This window comes from Spea bombifrons, chromosome 2 (genome assembly GCF_027358695.1).
Source record: "Spea bombifrons isolate aSpeBom1 chromosome 2, aSpeBom1.2.pri, whole genome shotgun sequence".
Lineage (NCBI taxonomy): Eukaryota > Metazoa > Chordata > Amphibia > Anura > Pelobatidae > Spea > Spea bombifrons.
The window spans coordinates 11,215,107-11,237,689 of NC_071088.1; the positions used below are offsets into that span (position 1 = coordinate 11,215,107).

General features: G+C 41.7%; 1 protein-coding gene across 1 annotated transcript in view; it reads right to left on the bottom strand.

The window, feature by feature from the left end:
- Window positions 1-22,583, bottom strand: part of JAM2 (junctional adhesion molecule 2) — a 43,395-nt gene that overhangs the window by 8,212 nt on the left and 12,600 nt on the right. The window contains exons 2-5 of the mRNA XM_053457004.1: window positions 7,985-8,050; window positions 5,933-6,049; window positions 4,373-4,522; window positions 1,307-1,506 (exon numbers count right to left, since the gene is read on the bottom strand). Of these exons, the coding sequence (XP_053312979.1) occupies window positions 1,307-1,506; window positions 4,373-4,522; window positions 5,933-6,049; window positions 7,985-8,050 (533 nt within the window). The remainder of the gene's footprint in view (window positions 1-1,306; window positions 1,507-4,372; window positions 4,523-5,932; window positions 6,050-7,984; window positions 8,051-22,583) is intronic.

Here is a 22,583-nt window from a genome sequence, read left to right on the forward strand (position 1 = left end):
GCTTTCCTGCGTGTAAGCAGACAAAATCCACAGGAATCGCTGGTTGCCGAGCAAGTAAAAATGTAAGTAAAAAGAAGAAAAATGACTGTAAAACTACAAAGTATCGAACTGTTCCGCTGTCAGGACACAATAAACAGTTCTTTTGTATTGAAAGATAAAAGTGCAAAAGCTTACAAGGCTTTACGGTGTCCGTTTCTCAGCATTCAGCATGGGAGACCCCGTTAATTAACTCTATAGGCTTTGCTGCTTGCATTATTATCACTGCAACGCCGCATGATGCACTTTTTTTGTGTGTCGAACGTTTCAACCAGTAAGCCTATTTTAAAGTATCATGCGCAAAGCTAACTCAGCTCTTCCAAACAAAACACTACTGGCGCCTACTCAAGGGAGGGTTGGCAGCATTGAGCCCAGGGGGGCAATTCCAGCCAGGTGGGGAGTAATAAAGCAGCTTAAAGCATATTTGTAAGCAACATGCTCAATGTGTACCATCCAGTCTCACCCATACTAGTTTAACAAAAAAGGAAAGAATACAAACACATGAAGAAAACACTGAAGTCCTTCCCACAGCCGTTTACTCTAGATCCTGGTGGCTATATATGGAATTGCAAGTAAAAGACACAAAGCTTCAGGGCCCAGAATTATAATATCAGGACATTCTATCTTGTAGTGAAAGTGACCCTAGGGCTCCTTTTTTTGAAGTTGGGTTTATATTGGTTGAATCGAGATGAATCGAGTCATTCTTCCTTAAAAGATTAGTATGGATATGAATTTCTCCTCTGAACATTCTACAAAAATTCAGAAGATTCTGTCTGAACATGTCACTCAACTTCCAAAAATAGGGCATGATTATAAATAACCTAGGTCTTTCCTTGTAGGGTCATCCAGCCAGAATATTAAGCATTCTGATTCCTCCATTAAACAGCTTAATCTAGAAGGGAGATCTTTAAAGCTCTAGACCTTCCCTCCTGAAGAACATCTTGCCCAAATGTGGCAATCTCTGATGGCTTTAGCCAGGCTCTTAGAACAGATAAAGGACTATCCAGATCCCTCCTCCTAGGAACACCCTACTGGAACGAGGAACACTTTAATCCCTTCTCTCAGCGGCTCAGAATAGAGTTGGGGACGGTTCAATCCATGACCAGGCAAGACGCCAAAGATTGCCCATTCTCAGCTCAGAACCAATGCCTGACATTCATGAACCTTCCCAGTATAGCTTGTGAATTCTATCATGGTTCAGACAAATGACACATGCCTCATACGTTCCTCTAGTAATGGAAACACATTCTGTAACTACCAGACCACTTACCAGAGTTCCAGTCTTTTCGTTCACTCTATAGGATATATTTGCAGCCTTGGAATTCGGGCCTGGATGATCCAAGAGCACTCCGTTCTTATACCACTTGTATTGTGAAGCTGGGTAGCCTTCGCTTTCTTTACATTTTAGTTCCACCACAGTGCCGCTCATTGCTGAGCTGGGAATATCACACACGGGTACGCTTGGTGCCACTGATTAAAAAGAAAACATTCGCATTATTCACATATTTTCTTCCCCAGATTTCACAGGAATATCATAAAAGCGTGTTATGAATAACAGCAAGGGTCTCAGGGAGCACAATATCAAAATATAGAGTTGTTTTAATTAAAAGTAAAGGGGGCCATATATGTTAAAATATTATTATATCTTTAATAGGATGTTTCTTCTTTCAAGCCATCAGCCATGCGAAAGCAGTCATTTGGAATTCTGGCACAGAAAGCTATAAACATATTATTAAAACCTTGTGTTTCCCTCTTGGGAATGACGCCCGGAGAAAATATCTGAGATAAAACATTGCTACACTCTTTAAAACCCACAACAGGTGAAAACGTTGAATTTTTTAAATCCTGGTTGCACAACCCACAGTTTAGTAAATACACTTTTTTTCTAATTCCGTTGCCCTGCTGGGCCTAGGTCAGTATATACCGTGTATATATATATATATATATATATATATATATATATACACACATCCAAACTTGTAAGAGGGGGTATTTTCTAGACAAAAAGTGCATTAGGTAAAAAGATGGTAGATTTGGGTTTCCCATTGGCTTACTGTGTGATGTACTAAGGTCTGATGCATGCTGAGGAGCAGACATAAAGCGTCAGATATGCCTTAGGAAAAACCCTGATGACCTTCAAAAGTATTCCTTCTAAGCTTGTGTTAAAAGGACCCCGGTTAGCAACCTGGAGTGACCCTGAAAATCAGCACTGCCTGTAAGCTCTTCCTGCGGCTAACGTGGACACGCTTACATTTCAACACGCCTGTCTGTGTTCCCATACAAACTAACGTGACAATTACATGGAACCGCTCACGTGCCTGAGATGCAGACAATAACTTTATTCAGATCAGCATTTCTATTTTTTTTAACTTGGCTGATCTGGGCAACCTGCCTGTCTTCATTAAGTTACTTTGATACACAGGAAGCTGCTAAACTCGAGCGTAGAAGGAAGGAAGCTACCACGTCAAGAACATAACGTGCTGGATTAGGGACAGAACTCTGGATGTTCTTAAAACTTCTTTTAGACCATAAAACCTCCAGCTTTTGTTTGTGTTTGTCTTTATTTTTATCTGTATATTTCTTTTTTTTTTATATAAAGAACTCTATAAAATTTATATACGACTAGCTGAAATTCTTGTAAGTATAGTGAACATTTTGAAATTTTAGTAAGTGTGAAAATTATAAGAAATGAAACAGGCTGTAATTCTAGAACTTCGTCCAAATTATAGAAAACGAGGCAAACTGGAACTGTGTGTGAATTCTATAAAGCGTGACAAGCTAGACTTCTGGAATTCATGTACAAATTCTAGGAAATGATATGAGCTAAAATTGTAGAATGCGTGTATAAAATCAATTAAATGCATTGAGCTAGAATTCTAGAATATTAGTTGAGCTAGAATTCTGGAATGCATGTAAAAAAATCAATGAAATGAGGTGAGCTAGAATTCTAGAATGTATGAAAATTGTAGGGAGTGAGGGGGGCAGGAAATTTAGAATGTAAATAAAATGATTTAAAATGATAGAAGAATTCTGGATATAGTTCTAGACAGAAGACGTGTGATAGACACTAGAATTCTAGAAATGCACGTGGAAATTCTAAAAGTGAGACAAACTGACATTCTAGAACACGTCAACATTCTGGGAATTACGACAAGATGGAATTCTAGAACAGGTGTAAAGTGAAAATTCTGGGAAGTGTGGGTTATAGAGGGCTCAATGCTATCTGGACAACAAGAAGTCCCACCGAAAACCAACATGATTACAAAATCAGCATTTTTTTCCTTTCAACAATGTTTTTTTTTAATCAATCATATTGGATATAAACACAGAAAGCAGCATTCATCACTTGGCCATAGTAAGCCGAACAGAATCATATGTCTGGAGGAGGTAACTGCTGCTTATTGTACAAACAGAATCTCTAGGTTTGTGCGTTAATCCTCTGACAAAGGTATTTTCTTTACATGTTACCCTTCTGAAGAGGATTTTCATTTAGAGCCTGAACCTAGAAATGTCTGGATATTCTCCTTGGATGAAAAACAAGGGAAAACCTGCCAGCGGGAGGAATATAAACAGACGCGCTTCCAAATATTTTTGTGGGATTATAAATCCTGTCATATAAAACAGACGCTAGCGTGCCATTATCTACAAATGGGATGATTCAATAAACACCTGCAAGGGTTAACCCGAGCGTTTGCCAGGGACACCTACTGTCATAATCCACACTTCTGAGGATCACTCCTGATAGTTTTATCGCACCAGCGGGCCCCGAGGATTGTGTAACAGGCTTGTGGCGCTAGTTTTAAAGTTTAATTAGAAATCTATTTCACAAATTGGCCCTGGCAGACCCTGGCGCAGCTATCATATGCAATAAAATGAATGGTTTCTTTAACTTTCCTCAAATGAGAGGATTTATTGGCGGTATTTAAAAACTACCAGGGAGTATCAGAGAGGGACCGGTGAATAAGATTCTATAAGAGGCATTGGCATCTGGGTGAAATGCTGCTTCTCCGGGTCTCGGGGTCACTGTGCAGAATCCCCGGGTCACCCACTTCCCCTCCAAAAATGTTGTGTGTCCCACCACGACACCGAGACCACCCACCAATGTCAGCGGGACCTCATACTCCATCCTGCAAGGAGATCTCCCGGGTATGGGCATAGAGGTTGGCGATGAAGAAGAGGCGATGCAGCATTTGTGTTTAATAAAATGTTTGGGGGGGTCAATGTTTTCAAATCGTCTCCACTAATTTTACAAATGATGGAGCACAATAAAAGTCAATTATTGGCACAACGAGGAAAGACAATCAAAGTAATATGACTTGTGAGAACCTTCACTTACCTAAAATATTTAACTCTATTAAAATTTCCTGAAAGTTTTTCTTGTCTTGAGGAGCGCTAACTTCACAGCGATACTTTCCAGAATCGGATCTGGTTACGTTTCTAATCCTGATACTGGAATCCATCATCTCTGCTCGCGTCTGCAAATTACCTGGAGACCCAAATAATACAGACAACGACGTTACACGCACCACCTGCACAGCGCAAGGAAATAAACACCGGGGCATATGTATATAAAAAGGGGATTCTGGTACAAAGGTTCAAAAGCAGTCTAATCACCATAGCAACTAATATTGCTACTGACAGCACCATTCCACTGGTCTCCGTGGTGACAAAAGCACATTATATAAGTGGGGTGTTACATAACCCCCTAACATGGACGACATTTTAATTCCAATTTTGTAATAAAGGTTATATAAATTTTTTTTCTCATATTTGTGTCCCACAGATTGATTGATTCTGATAAAAATGGCTCTTTATATGTCAAATAAATCTCTATGCACTTCATGAACGTAGTAACACGTGGAGCTTTGCTTTATTTTTGATGTGAAACCCTTCAAAACGCAAAGATTTGTTAAATGACGGGTCGTATTTATATAGGGAAATTCTAGTGCAAAGTTCTATATTTGGAGCAACTGCCATGGAAACCAACAGAATGCTCTCGCTCCACATTCAGAAATTTGCACCAGAGCTTACTTTTTCCAAATGGGGCAATATGACAAATATTGGTTCCTCGGATTATGCCCTAGGGCTCATCTCTTCGGGATGATTAGATTTAGTTTTTATTAACTTCCCGCTAACATTAAGACAGCATGTATGTGATCCTGGATTCACATGCCCCCTAGGTAATTTGCATCATGTAAAAATGCTTGTAAACAAATATTATACGGCAAATTTCAAACAAATGCTTTATTGATCAGCCTAAAGCCCTTTGTGAATGTTGAGCTACAACTCTCATCAGCCACAGTCAACAGGCTGCTAGGTGCTTGAGCCAAACACCCACAATGGGGCCACAGATTGACTAATGCAGCTTTAGACATGTGGTTCTGGACTCTGTATTTACGTCTATGTCTGTAGGTTCTCATTCCCTTCAGATATTTGTAGTTATTTTTACCGCTGCTTTAAAAAGCCTTGTACTTGAATAGCAGTCCGCAACCGACATGCTTCACATACCGATAAACATCGCTAAGCCTTTCAGCCCAAGAGGGCACAGAACCCCCCGTGGGTGGACACGGGGGGTCCGAAGATAGAAAGGAGGAGTGAAAACTTTGTATTTAGGAAAAAGACACAAATCTGCAACATTTTACATTAGTTTTGTGGCTCTGTAAAGGTGGACATACTGCCAGAAATTACCAATAAGGTCGATTACAGGTGGATTTCGCATTTTAGCTACGGAAACTGCAAGCGGATGCAGGAGACAACAGTCTACTTACACAGAGCAGCTACTTAAAATGTAAAGAGGCAAACAAACGTATTATATCATATTATATAATATATTATAATTATATAATATATTATATAATAATATATTTATATAGATAAAGAACAATAACAAAATTACCAGCCAGTGATTTATTAAAGTAGACGAAGGAGATATCGCCATTATAGCTCACTTTCTTCCATTCCAACCTCACAGTTTGCTCCTTTTCCAGTCTGTATTTACAAGAGAGAATCACCTCTGTCAAGAAGAAAACAAACATTCCATCAGGGCAGTCATATTGTAAGAATCAAATAAACATCAAACATTTGTCTCTATAGTTTATAACTCTTAGTTATTAATAAATGTGTGTGCGCCGTATTTACTCTTTGCTATCACTTTAATTACAGGTTCTCCTCCATATTATTGCACTTCCCAACAACTGTTTGTCAGTCTCTGGGAACCTCAGGGGTGTAGCTTTCAGAGGGGTGTGGCTTTGAGAGGGGTCTGTCTGCAGAGATGTGAAAATGAGTGGACAATCCATGTTTTGATCACTTGCACCATGCAATAAAAGAGCACTAGGGATTATCCACTAAATAGTTTGAGTAAAGGTAAATATTTCTTCTCACCGCATTAAATAAGCATTATGTAGATACAACTATTCATGCAGAGGAAACTCCGGAGTTTGCCCTTCATAGAGAATAGTTGGTGAGCTAAAATATTTCAGCTCACCAAAACTCACCAAAAGTAAATAGTGAATATGCTCATTGTCACACTTGGAAAGGCATCTGTTATTGCAGAGGGAGGAATATGTCCAGTGACATCCTAGTCAGTTAGTCAACTCATGAAGCCGTGACATCTACGGTAAACTCCACCTGATCCTATCTTTCCCTACTATTCACTATGTTCCAAGCTCAGCTGCTTTTGAGCATAAGCGAGCCTCCAAACAGGTTCCCGAAAAACCACCCAGAGAGCAGCTGGATAGTTTGGGAGTTGGACAATTTGGTAATATCTATATAAAATATCCAAGGCAAAATCCAAATGCACAAGTCAATATGGACCTTGGTGAATAGACCATTTATGGTTAAATGTTCCAGCTAGAAGCAATAAAAAGTAGCAATACATCAACGCCAACGCCATCCTCCACAAAGCCTTTGTCTTTTCTATAACGTAAAACAGTGGAGATCAGCTGAACTAAACCGCTCTATTGTCAGCTCCAAGTTCCTAGGACTGTTTACACTTAAAACCAGGGTTACGGACAGAAAGTTTTAATACAATGTCTCAGCAGTGAAAGGCTGACCTGGCCATTATATCATCACTGACAGCAGAATTATACAGTAGGAATAAAACAGAGTATCTTTAGAGTTAGAGTTTAAAGTGAATCTATCACTTTTCCAAACCCTGCATTTTATCATTGAGAACACACAACCCCTTGGTGACCTCAGGACATACTATTACATCATAAAAATAAGTGGCCAAAACAACCATTAAGACATATTAGTATGTCCTTGGCTATTTCACATGAGCAGAGAGATATGCATCTGTTGATGCATGGAATATGAAGCTGCCTGCAGATATCCCGGTTTCCCGTTTGTTAGCATCTCAGACTGTTCCAGTGCCGAGTGCCGTTAAACTGAATAAGCCGGTGTCAACTTGATGATCCCAAGTAAGAAACCGACAGTGTGTTATGGATACTGCCGGCAACCAGCTCACCGGGAAAACACACCACATGGTGCAGGAAGTGAGCATCTCAAAGCGTAACCGCTTCTTAAAAGAAAACTTTTTATGATTGTACTAAATGCTTTGCGTTTCATTTTCACTTCTTGAAGAATTTTGTCCCAGTACTCAGTGGCGTATTTACCTACAGTGGCCCTCTGTATTGTTAATGGGCCAGTTGGGGAGATCAGTAATGTCCACTTTAACGGGCCCATACAGTAGTGACGTTATAGGGAGCCTCGTCACCCAAAAGGGTGATCAGGCTCCCTGTTATGTGGCAGAGGGGCTGCTGCCCCCTGTACCTGCCGCCCTAGGCTTGGTCGAGTTCACCTAGGCCAGGATACCCCAGTGCCAGTAGCATGATCTCAGTCATTGACCTATAGAAATGCCTATTCATTGTGTTTCTAGAACGTCTCCTAATTTATAAAAGTAACACCCACATCTTTAAGACGTCTAAGTGTAAGATGAACATATCAATACCTCCAAACTCAATGACCTTTACATCAGTATTGTCCGATGTCACCGTCACTCCAAAGGCATTCTTACCTGTGAAAACACAAACATATATCTCATTAGATTCATTATTTTACTTTACATTGAAAAACATGTTCTAGGACAAATAGCACATGTGAAAAGAGAATTACTTTTATAGGCAGCTATTATTCTGAGTAGCATATAACAGAATATTAGGGTAGGCAGATAAACCCAAGTGTATTTAAGTCACCTGATTGCAAGCATCGCTTGCGATATATTAGTGAGATGTATACCAATGGGATGCTCGAATCACACTATATTAGATATTATATTAAGTAGAAAAAGATGTCCTTTTTATTACTAGGTGAGCACAAGAATCTAGAATGAGATTAACGTGATTTTTGGAGTAAAAAGCCCAGAATTCAGAATGATGGTAGTTATATCAAAGTTAGCTAATAAGCACAGGGGGAAGCCCAAGCTAAAGGCCTGACAATAGTGTCCCATTCACACACTTATCAATGGTGACATCAATGCTCAATGTGCACAATCCAGTCCCATCCGATACAACAGCTAACAAAATGGACCATATAAAAGGACCACAGAAAGGATACAGCCAGGGTGCAAATTCTGCTACTCCACACACCCCAGTGGCTATATATGGAACTGCAATTAAAACACAAAGTACTTCTGGCAATGGACCAACAGATCAATGTTAAGGAAATAGACTGTCCAAGGCAGAGCCGGCCTTAGGTGTTCCGGCGCCCTGTGCAAACTACTCCTCTGGCGCCCCCCCTCACTACCCCCCCTCTGCCCCTTCAAACTACCCCCCGTCTGCCCCTTCAAACTACCCCCCCCTCTGCCCCTTCAAACTATCCCCCCTCTGCCCCTTCAAACTACCCCCCCTCTGCCCCTTCAAACTACCCCCCCCTCTGCCCCTTCAAACTACCCCCCCTCTGCCCCTTCAAACTACCCCCCCCTCTGCCCCTTCAAACTACCCCCCCCTCTGCCCCTTCAAACTACCCCCCCTGCCCCTTCAAACTACCCCCCCTCTGCCCCTTCAAACTACCCCCCCCTCTGCCCCTTCAAACTACCCCCCCCTCTGCCCCTTCAAACTACCCCCCCCCCTCTGCCCCTTCAAACTACCCCCCCTCTGCCCCTTCAAACTACCCCCCCCTCTGCCCCTTCAAACTACCCCCCCCCTCTGCCCCTTCAAACTACCCCCCCCCCTCTGCCCCTTCAAACTACCCCCCCTCTGCCCCTTCAAACCGCACAGGGCGCCACACTCCAGGGGGCGCCGCCGCCGCCGCCGGGTCCTCCCCCGCCGCCACGGGGTCCTCCTCCGCCGCCGCCGCCGCCGCGGGGTCCTCCTCCGCTGCCGCGGGGTCCTCCCCCTCCGCCGCCCCCTCTGCACCTAAATGAAAACGTTGTTTTTTTTGTTGTTGGTTTTTTTAACTTTATTTAACATCCTCCATGTTAAATAAAGTTAAAAAAACCAACAACAAAAAAAACAACGTTTTCATTTAGGTGCAGAGGGGGCGGCGGAGGAGGAGGACCCCGCGGCGGCGGCAGCGGGGGAGGACCCGGCGGCGGCGGCGGCGCCCCCTGGAGTGTGGCGCCCTGTGCGGTTGCACAGGTCGCACACCCCAAAGGCCGGCCCTGGTCCAAGGTGTTTGGAATATTGACTGCTCTAAACTGTTATTACATTAGAACCCATTTAGACATTTTCTCCTCTATATCACAAAATTCTCGACAAAAACAACACAATGATTGTGGTTAATATATGTTAAGACCTCTGGAAGGCAGAGCCATGGGTCCGGGGCTGTTTACTGTGTACTGTAATTGTCTTGTCCAACTACCCTGATCTAGAATAAGCAGGCATTACAAGGAATATTCTTCGGTTTATTTTTACCACCTCTAATGTAATCACAGTTTTGGCAGTAAAGCCTAGATAAATTTTCTAATCCAAAGTAAAAATGTTTATGTTGACCCAGTCTGTGTGTAAGGAAGGGTGATATAATGCATTCCTGATTCGTTATACTTTACTGAGAGGATGGGAGATAAGTGAAACTGCCTCCCAGCAGAGGAGGTAGAGGCTAATACAGTGAGGAAATGTGATAGGCCAAATAGTTCTTATCTGCCGTCAAATTCTATGTTTCTGTGTTTTGGCATTTAAATGTTTAATTTGTTAAATCTGTATTTAAAGACTATAAAAATTGTTCAGTGCAGGGTTTAATTACTGGTCACTGTGTAGGAATAAAGCGCTGAGAATAATCCCATTTGGAATGGGGGTCTAACTGGGCGAAGTGGAACTAGCGTTATTCTGTGCATGGGATGCTGTTGGTTTCTCTGGCACAATGAGGAACGTGCGGTAAATCAAACAAGAAAAACTTCAATACAAAAGTATTCCAAGTTGAGATTGAGTAGCAGCATATCAAATTTGTCAAGCTCCCTAAAGTTTCAGATACAGTTGGCGAATTGACTCCTAGACATGAGCGTGGGGGGTAATTAAAATTTAAAAATGAAGTGGTGACCATCATGACAGTGGACATCTGTCCACCTATTGGCTGCCCTACCAATGTCCCATCAGTTGCCATTACGCATGATTACATCAACAAGAACAAACAATGCATACCTGGGAACTTTCCCTCTTGAAATACTAATTTTAATAGCTCATCGTGAAGACTTTATGTAGTGACTCGCCAAACGTAGCAGTCCTCACCTGTTGAAAGTCTTATATATGATCACAGCAGCGTAGAATAGGAAGGAATCAGGTCCTGACTGTGTGTGGGACAGTCCCAGTTTGGGACTCCTGCGTCTCCTATGTCTCTGGTCACTTGGTACTTGGTTAATTACAGGTTGATAACCGTTTATTGGGTCTATGTCATTCAAATCATTATTTTCTATATCTTTATGGAACACGGAGCAGGGAATGTTACTTAAAAGCTGTCTGCGTATGTTGGTATTTGGAGCCCTAGAACAGCCGTAATATTCCTGTTGACCAGCCATGAATCACAAGCAGCTGCCAACTCCGAAGCTTCATCAGATCACCGGGCCAAATCAGATGCAGAAAGATGCAGATAATTGATTCAAAACGGAGTCCAAAGAAAATCTTCATGCTTCATAAGCCACCAAGCATGCATGTGATCGAATTAAAAAGACCCAGCTTTTACAAACTCCGCCACGAAACTTAACCCTGAATGGGCACTTTGGGACCCCCTATAAAATGTAATTACCGTCACACAAAGATAATGAGCGCCAGCTTTTCATTAACTTGTTACCAGAAAACATATTTTGAGACAAACCTCTTTATTATTTATGGGGTTTCCCAAGGATAACCAAAATCAAAATGGATTTTTTCTTTAATATAAATGTGATTGCGTATCTTTTTACTAATGTCAGCAAATTCTGCAAAAAAAAAAAACCTTTGCTATTTGAAATATTTGATACCTGGGTACTATCAGGGTTTGGCCTTGAGTCTCAGGGTTTTTTTTTTGCTCCATTCCCAAGGTCTCAGGGTGAAGAAGCAGATTGTCAGGGTCACACAGTCTGGAATTCACTCCTTCTTATTCTACACCGCTGTCATCACATAAGACTCCCAATTTGTGTTTTTGCTCCCAGTATGTTATAGTTGATATCACTGGTTGAGTGCATGCAGAGCCGGCCTTAGGTGTTCTGGCGCCCTGTGCGGACTACTCGTCTGGCGCCCCCCCCATCCCAAAAAAAGAAAGGAATCAAAACTTGTAACAAAACCCCAATCACTATATACTACGCCAAACATTGATGTGGTGTAGGCCTACCACTTCATTGTCTGGCTTAGTAGTAGGGATGCACCGAAACGAATTCTGGACTGAAACCAAAAGTGCAGCATTTACCTGGCCGAAACCGAATATGACCCCCCCCCACACCATAACACATAACAAAACAATTAAATAACAATATATATATATATATATATATATATATATATATATATATGATTAACAGCAATCACATTCTTATCATGCCCGCAGATTCCAGGATGTACTCGTAGACTACTTGGCATGATAGGAGTATGATTGCCCTATGTACCCCGTCTCACTCCATTCTCCCTATCTACCCCCTCCTAACTATCTACCCTCTCCCTCTTTGAAGTTCACTTACCTTTCAGAAATCCTGCGGTGAGGGTGCAAGGCCTCTGCCTCCCAGCTCTGCCACTGTATGGAACAGTATAGAGTGATGGGAGTTATGATGTACTTTAGAGCATAATTATATAATGAAAAATACATTGGAAATGGTACAGCATAACACCCATCACTCTCACACACTTACCAATCCACACACATACACCAATCCACACATATACACCAATCCACACATATATACCAATCCACACACATACACCAATCCACACACATACACCAATCCACTCCACACATATACACCAATCCACACATATACACCAATCCACTCCACACATATACACCAATCCACTCCACACATATACACCAATCCACATATATACACCAATCCACACACACATACCAATCCACACATATATACCAATCCACACGCATACCAATCCACACACGTATACACCACTCCACACACGTATACACCAATCCACACATATACAGCAATCCACACATATATACCAATCCACACGCATACCAATCCACACATTTACCAATCCTCACATATATACCAATCCACACATATACACCAATCCACACATATACACCAATCCACACATATACACCAATCCACACATATACACCAAACCACACATATATACTAATCCACACATATATACCAATCCACACATATATACCAAACCACACATATATACCAAACCACACATATATACCAAACCACACATATATACCAAACCACACACATACACCAATCCACACACATACACCAATCCACTCCACACATATACACCAATCCACACATATACACCAATCCACTCCACACATATACACCAATCCACTCCACACATATACACCAATCCACATATATACACCAATCCACACACACATACCAATCCACACATATATACCAATCCACACGCATACCAATCCACACACGTATACACCAATCCACACACGTATACACCAATCCACACATATACAGCAATCCACACATATATACCAATCCACACGCATACCAATCCACACATTTACCAATCCTCACATATATACCAATCCACACATATACACCAATCCACACATATACACCAATCCACACATATACACCAAACCACACATATATACTAATCCACACATATATACCAATCCACACATATATACCAATCCACACATATATACCAAACCACACATATATACCAAACCACACATATATACCAAACCACACATATACACCAATCCACTCTCACTGTCACTCTATGCTTTCCTACCTTTCCTCTTTCAGTTTCTTTGCCTCCTCTTCGCTCTTCTTCTTAGTTCTTCTGTCTTCTCTTCTTCCGGGTCAGAGGGCACGGAGACCGGTGGGCGCGGCTTCAGTGCTGTGCGTCGGGATCTGACAGCAAACCCCGGCGCACAGCAGCTGTTGCCGCGGGGATCACAAGGGAGCGGTATCGGAGGTCTGTTAAAGACCTCCGATACCGCTCCCTTGCGAGCCTGCTCCTCCAGCGGCGGACATTACTGTCCGTCTCTGGAGGGGTGCCGGGTGCCCCCATACTGGCGGCAGCGGACCCCGCGGCGGCAGGGGCGTCGGACCGCGCTGCAGCGGACCCCGCGGCGGCAGTGGCGTCGTACCCCGCGGCGGCAGTGGCGTCGGACCCCGCGGCGGCAGTGGCGTCGGACCGCGCGGCGGCGCCCCCTGGAGTGTGGCGCCCTGTGCGGTCGCACAGGTCGCACACCCCAAAGGCCGGCCCTGAGTGCATGTGACTCCTTTAAGTGTATCTCATGACAAGCCAAGGTTTCCCTGAGGTCCCCTATTAGAGCCATTACGCAGAACCTTCATGACGGGCTATTACACGGTTAATATTTCAAGATTCTCAGGGTCTGCTTATTTAGAAAGCTCCCAGGTATGTTAACTATGCATTATGAAGGGTTAACCCTTCTCCTACAAGAAGAGCTTGGCTGGCCCTTTATAATGGCACCTCGCCCAGCTCAGATAACCTTGTGGAAGAAACTGCCCGAGGTTGGCCCTTCATGAGTATAATGAGGGTGTTAAAAGTAAAAATGTCTGCTTATGTGAATTAAACACCACTGTATAGGCGTCTGTGAATATGGAAGCGATTTATATAATGTTGGGATTTCCGGGTGAGATGACAGGGAGTGCTGCGACTGTCATGCATTATACACACCCATACCGTGGAGAAGTGGATGCGATAATGGATGCTGATAACTGGTCCTCTCCTCCCATATTTAATTGAATTTACAACTGAAAAACTATGATGTGTTTAATTACATTTTTCTGGAATACAATTTAGATTCCCCACTCACATCCCTGCCTCATTGCCATAACAATCAAGACATGGCCGACAACGTTCAAGCCCAGGCAAGTGGCCTTTTAATATAGAATACCATTGGCAGTGCACCCCTAAAATCTAACATAGATGTTCCAAAAGGAACGACGTGTAGAGCTCACAACAGGAGCACAGAAAGGATCCCACCTTGGTGCAAATGCTATTCCGATCAGAGCAATCCAGAGCACAACTGAACCCCTGTCTGACCTCCTTACACATAATTTCCATGATCCTCTGCATTTTATTAGATAAATAAATATCAGGACTGGGTTGGACCTGGAATGTGACTTGATGTTAACCGATGACTGATGGTTACTTTGTTTACCTCCCAAGATCACAGACGACCCGAGGAACTTGCAGGAATATCACTGCTGGATACATTTAAGTTCCAGCTATGCAATTTCATTTTTCTTTTTAAAAAAATGCCGTTGTGCATTATTTTTACCATCCCTGAAGCTGAAGGAATCTAGGAGTGTCTTGTTTTCTTGAGCACGATCCCAAAAAGCTCTTCCTAAATGATCTGAAACGTTCTGCCACATGCGATGCGTGCTTCGGATTTTTTATGCAGCCCTATAACCTTCCGTCCAAATAAAGTTAATGTATGGATACATCCTAATAAATCGACATTTCTAATAGAACAGAACCTATGGGTGTTCGGCCTTATAAGAACCCTCAAGGGCAGCAACTGGCCCTAGACATTTATTATTTATTATTAAAACAGTAAGGGCAGTAAAGATATGGAATTCACTGCCAAGACAGGTGGTTCTATAAAATACAATGGGTACCTTCAAAAAGGGTCTGGATATATATTTTTTTAGAAAAGCAGAACATACAGGGCTCTAAAGAATAGGATAAACAAATATTTTAGAGCTTCTTGAGATTGCCTTTTGGAGTCAGGAAGGAATTCGAAAAATTGCTTAATTGGGGTTTTTTTGTGCCTTCTTTTGGATTAAAAGCGAGAAGGGTAGGTAGATAAGTTGAACTTGATGGACTTAGGTCTTTTTTTCCAACCTAAAGTACTATGTTACTGTGATCAAAGGTGGATTAAATCCCCCACCCCCATAAGCCCTGCAAGGGTTAAGTGTCAAAGATCACTTTGAAGTTCTTCCTTGGGTTCCTGGTCTTGTCCTTGATAACTTTATGCCTGTCCCATTACGTGATTGATCAATTATAATATTTATATTCATTCTTTACATAATTCTTCAAATATTCTCAAATCGTACCTTTTAATTTTACCATTTCACCTCCCTGCCCTTAAACGAACGTCATGTGATAACACGCGTTTTACAAAAGAATAGTTAAATACATTAATGCTGAATACTGTAAAGTTTATTCTGGCCCACTTTCTAATAATATTACGCGCTAAATCGTCAGCGTCAGATCGTATCTTAGCGTAACACATTGTCAAATTACACTTTTTTCCATGTAAACAGCCACCAAAACACAACAGCAGATGTTTTATCAGCTGGCACATGCTAAGAATTAAGAGTGAGTGGAAAAATGATCCAGAAACATACTTCCTCCACGCATGATAGGTTTATCTCGCCGAGTAATACATCGTTTAAATGTAAATCATAGCCGGCAGTAAAACTAGACTATTATTTTCTTTCTGGGAGCCCCGGAAATAAATGAAGAATATGAATAAATGAAGAATAAAGAGCGGGCCCATATATCGCAGTGGGTGTATGTTAAATATTGTACGGGTTGCTATCACGCAGATCATTAAAGGGACGCTTCAGCCATCATATAGATGCACTAGATATATAATATATGCATATGATCGCTGCGTGGTCCCTTTAAGTTTTTTTTGCTATTTATTTTTACATAGGTTTTTGGCCCCTTTTCCCCAGATATTTTCCATGTAGGAGATATTTTGAATACATCTCCCTGCACGTGATTTACTCGCCTCCGGTGCTGGCTCGGGGAATGCTGCGGGCAGGGGGTCTGTTCAGACTCCAGTGTGCATGTGTAGAATGCGCTCGCATTTATCTCAATGGCAACACTTTCCTGCCACTTACTGGCTGCTTAAAGCCACCAATGGCAAGAATAGGAGACATTGCAGGAGGAAGACAACTGCAGCAGCAGGGCTGCATCTTCTGATGGAAACTGTATAACTTACCGTATTTGCTCGATTATAAGACGAGGTTTTTTCCAGAGCAAATGCTCTGAAAAATACCCCTCGTCTTATAATCGGGGTCGTCTTCTAATCAGACCCCAAAAAAATGGCTGGGGCCATGCTGCTTACCGGTCGCGAGCAGCGTCTCTTCCGTTAGAAGCAGGAGGACAGGAAGCTTGTAGCTTCCTCACAGAACTCTATCTCCCCCTCCCTCCTCTGGGGGCGGGGCCAGAGAAGTTGCTGGTACAGCCGGTCCCCTGCAGAAGTCTTCGAGTGAGAGATCTGCAGTTCAGGTAAGGGGGTGGGGGAGGGTTTTTGGGTAAGTATGTGTGATTAATGTGTGAAGTATGTGTGATTAATGGAATGAATGAGTATTTAAATGTTTGTGAATGTGTGTTTGTGTGTGATAGCATGGATGTGTAAGGGGGGTGGGGGTTGTAGCATGGCATAGGGAGGCTGTAATCCCACTACTATCATCCCCAGGTTCCAGCATGTACTGGCTGCCTTGGCTTGATAGGAGTGTGATTGCTGTTAGCAGCAATCACACTCCTATCAAGCCAAGGCAGCCAGTACATGCTGGGTTAAAAGGCATATCATGGGGCTGAGTGGCATATAGGGGGTTAAAATGCATTTCTGGACCTCCAGAAATGCATTTTAACCCCCTATATGCCACTCAGCCCCATGATATGCATATATACCTCCAGAAATGCATTTTAACCCCCTATATGCCACTCAGCCCCATGATATGCCTTTTAACCCCCTATATGCCAGAGTGGCATATAGGGGTATAAGGCATATCATGGGGCAGAGTGGCAAATAGGGGGGGGGTATAAAGCATTTCTGGGGGCAGAGTGGCATAACTGGGGGGGGGCAGGTTGGCAAATAAAAGGAAATTTAAAAAATATATTTACATGAATTAATATTTACTGGTAAAACTTTTTTTCCTGTAGGGTCGTCTTATATTCAGGCTTTTTGTTTTTTTCCTAAATTAATATTTTGATTTTGGGGGGTCGTCTTATAATCGGGGTCGTCTTATAATCGAGCAAATACGGTATATCCTGATGCAACCTTATGTCTGTGCCCCACCCCCCTTCTGTTACAGTTTCTACCTTCCCGGGAACTAAATACTCTAAGCTAGTTATTTTGCCAACCAGGGTTAAATCCACCCAGGTACTTCTGGACTATGAGTTAGCTTGTCCTATTGCTTGGTTGGGAACAAATGGAGCTCAATGAGACATACTGATGTGGGGTGGGTACGTAATGATAGTTGTCAACTGTCCCAATTTAGTGAGACTCATACCTGCATCTTAATTTGCTTTGTACAACATTTGCTTTGTACGTACGCAATGTGTGCAGAGCATACTGTAGGTGGGGGTACGATATAAAATCATACCACCATTTAGTAATGTGGCCAAACTTTCATGTGATGTCAAAGCTCCGACCACTAATTACATCATAATGTATTCCAACAGCGAGGCCAGAGCACTAAATGAATATAAACATATACTATTAACATATAATATTATATTAACAAGGGCAATTATACGCTGTGAGAAAGTATTCGTGGAGAGAAGGGGTTCAAAATAAATCAATTAGGATTTTTTTTTATGAAATGTAACTATAATCCATGTTTACTATGTACACGTTCCACACCGAGTCTCCACGACTTGGAATGTGAAGCGCGTTACTCATTCTCAGTGACGAGTCTCTAAAGAAAGAAGACTCACCACTTTCTTAATCTGGGGCCAGGTGGAAACTCAAACCATGACTGTGTGAAATGTATTCTGGGACTGCGTGGAATGCAGCGCCATGCTGCTTTCTGCACAGTTATGTGGAATTTCGACAAGCCAAGGAATTCTGGGAACAGAGAAAACAAAAGGCATAGAGGACAACCTGTTTGCAGGAATATTGTCCCCTTTACCCTACAGATGCCACCCTATCCGACCTCTTTGACCCTGGAGCTACAGAATAGAAATCGTCACGCCGTGTTGTGATCGGTAGTAGGGAGATTCGCCGGTGGTTCTTGGCTGTCGGGACCTGCTGTTACAAATTCACACATTCCAAATATTTCCTCCCCTTTTACTTCTGAGACACAAGGAATGGAACAGCTGGTCACAGCGTCTTTCAAATGTTTTCCTTTCCTTTTGTTTTGTGTTTAAAATTAGAGTGTGCGTGTCATCGCCGGATCTACAATAAACCGCCGGTCAGTCCTATATACACGGCCCTCAGTCAACGGCCGGGAAGGGTTATGGAAACAAAATAAAAGCTTGAAAAAATTGCAACTATGTTGAAGAAGTTTGATTAACAAAAACGATATTATACAATGATGTCACAACCGCAAAGAATTTTAGAATTTTGAAGTCTGACTGGACGCGGTATATTTGGTTTACACTTTAATTTTTTGTCACATTATTTATAAAAGCAGGAAGACCATTAGCCAAATGACTTTATCGGTCTATCACCTAAACATCAATGTTGAAAGCCCATCCGAGCACACAACTCTCCTCGTACATTCTCCTTCATGTCTACTAGAAATCTACTTCAAGCCATCAAAAAACTTTAAAAAAGAAACCGCTGACATTCTGCAGCTGATAACATTAAAACAATTAATATCCCATTATTAGATTTTTTTTCCATGGACCAACAATATTTGCCGAATGCCGTGTACCGTGTGCCATATCCATCAGTCCAGAGGATCTAACACGTTCGAAATATCCCCAAAGCGTCACGCAGTGGACACGCGATCGCAGGAGATGCTCAATTATTCTCTAGATACGGAACACAGCAAGTTCTGCATCACCCTCGATGTGCAGCGAATTGGACCTATCCGGCTGGGTTTGGATCCCACAAATTAACTTGTGGACATGTCAGCAAAAAAAAATGGCTGAGGGTGATATGCGTAGTTTTACAATATTAATGGCAAAGTACTGCTTGCCATTAACTGAACTTAATCTTTATATTGGCAAAGATGATTAAAGCCTATACGGCTCCTTCAAACAAGCCTGAAAAATGTGAACACGCGCGGGGGGAATTCATTCACTAATAACATTTTCTCGCATCTGTGCCATTTGGCCAGTAAATATGCACAGTTGCTGTTACATGCATTGTAGCTCCTCGGAACATCAGTTATGACTGTCTTGAACAATTCATGAGTGTTGGCAGCTATGCAGAGTCGGAAGGGTTACATGGATTTGGTGGGAAAATTATTTTACCAATGTGCCTAAAATATTCCTAGGAATGGACACACATGGGGGGCAGGTGCAAGGCAGGTGCGCTTCCGAGTCTTCCTGAAGTATTTAACCCTGCGTGCCCTGCCCAATTGTGAACTGGTGATGTGTGATCTGGTATAACCAGCATTCTGGAGAATTTGTGATCATCGCAATTCTTGCTCCATGCATTTTACAAGTTATTCAACACAGTGATTCCATGTGTTCTGTTCTATCACAGTTTATTGTATATATATATATATATATATATATATACATACCTCCAACTGTATTGTTGCTGATTGGTTCAGGTATATATATATATATATATATATATATATATTTATATATATATAAGATTTTTTTTATTGCCAACCACAAACATTTCTCAATACAGAAAGCATGAAAAGGTAGTTTTTTTTTAATCCAATAGGGAACAAAGGAAGGATACAGATTTACTAGCTATGCATTAGTCGGTTTGGCACAATTCCCAGCTCAGTTACAGTGCAAAAATGATAATGCAACATTGCAATGTGTCAGAAGACGTTATACTGTATTGTCCCGAATATAAGATCCATCCCCAAGGTTTGATCTCAGTTTAATGAAAAAGTAATTCAAAAACAACATTGATAGAAAACTAAAACAGTATTTTTCACTCTCTCACTCACTCATGCTCTCTCTCACTCTCTTTCTCTTCTCCGCTGTCTTTTACTTGTCCCCATGTAGGAACAAGGTAGGGGGACATTGAAAATATCTAAACTCGGATTATAATCGGGACAATACGGTTATTTAAAACTAGAGTGTCAGTGGCAAGGAAGTTGACGTATCCTGACGAGACGAGACCAAGGACTAAGATCTGAGGCTAAATGAGCCAAATGGTTCTTATCTGCCGCCAGATTCTATGTTAGTATTCCAGTACAGTAGCAGAATGAGAAAAAAGGCTAAAGGGCGTATTCACTAAATTGGGAGTCTGTAGTTTAGTGGTTTTCATGAGTGAAAATCTTTCTGCATTAACTGTGCATGAGGAAAGTCCAACCCTGGCAGAGTTCTCCTTTGTGAAAGGCAGAGATAACCCCAATAAACACACAGATTATTAAAAGATATATCTCATTGTCTCTTACATACAAGCCTTCATTTAGTGAATAAATCATATTGTATTCTTGGCAAATATTTGAACATTATCTGTAATAAGACGTCCGACTGTTCACTCTTTCCTATATTTGGACTCACGCTGGAAGATAAATCACTGTCCCCAAAGCTGAAAAATGTGAGGACGCAGACAACCCACACAACATGCGGAACATGGATTATCTCGGATCAAAGGGAAGTCTAGGTCCTAGTTTTATGTTATATGCTATAGGTGAAGTTTACAAAATAAACCCTCGATCGGGTCTTCATTTTACGGATTTTCTGATTTGCGGAGTGTCATTTTCTTTTAAATACAGCAATGGAAAGTGACAATTAAATACAAATCTTAATGTCCCCTTTAAGTCTTCATTAAGATCTGTGTGTGAATGTGGCCAACATTGTCTGATTAATTTCCGGTTCTGAAGTTCTCTTCCTTCTCCTCACCCTTATAAAGGCTGCCTGAACCAATCAGCAACCATCAGCAACTTCAGCCACAGGTGAGAGATAACTTAACGGGGAGATAAAATCATCCAGCTCATGAGAAGAATAAAGGTACCTTCTACAGGGGGGTTTTTCATACATATACATATATATATATATATATATATATATATATATATATATATATATAAATACATTACACTGGTTTCTTTAGTGTCCCTTTAATTACTGAAGCCTTTCTTCGTACTGGGGTAATCGGAGGGTTAAGTCACCAATGTAAACCAATGAAATGTAACATAGGAAGGACACTATTCCAAATATAACATTTTACCATCTAGCGAATAGTTTCAATTTCCTCTGGCAAAGCATGGTCAAGGTCAATATACTCAACCCTCGAACATAAACATCCTCTTGATTTACTGTCATTATTCACAGGTAAAGTGTTTACGGGAAGGTGTAATGAGATGAGGAGAGGAAAAAAAAAAAAGCTCTCGGCAGAATCTAAACAGAGGATCTGGCAGCAAATGTAATGTGTGAAACACGTAGCGCATTCCGCCATACCTCCCAAGTGTCCCTCTTTAGGAGACAGTCCTACTCCCTTTCCCTGATGGCCCTCTTTTGTAGGCGCTCAGAATATTTGCTGGGTACGATCGTATCTACAGCTCTAAAAAGTCACCTTTAGATGCATTTAAGCCTCGTGTTTTAAAATTAAAATTATCAATGGATTAATTAAGTGCATTCTTCTAGATCAGTAGGTTGCAAAGCCACATGAATGTTATTTTTCCTCTTTATTCTATATTAATATTATATACTTTTTCACAAACTGATCATATGACCGTTCCCTCTTTATGATATATGACTACGCTACGTAATGTCTAGGCACAGTAGTGAGATCATTCTCTGTTTTCCCTGCTTTATCATGGCAATAAATTGGTGTTACGCTGCAGCCTAACCTAATGTGTTCCAGAAACAGTATAAATATAGAAGCTTCATGTACAATTTTCCATATTTTTGTATATGTGCCTTAAAGGGACAACCCAGCCAACATATGAACTTTAGTGGATAAGATAGCTGAGCGATCCCTGCGTGGCACCCGTTGTGAATTCACGAGCAGTTCTGCAGAATACCCTCATATGGATTTTTGGCTTTCCCTCACCCCCCCCAGCTATTGGTTGTGCAGGAGATGTATTCAAAACACCCCCTGCTATGTGATATACTTACTTACCGCCAGTCAGCTCCAGT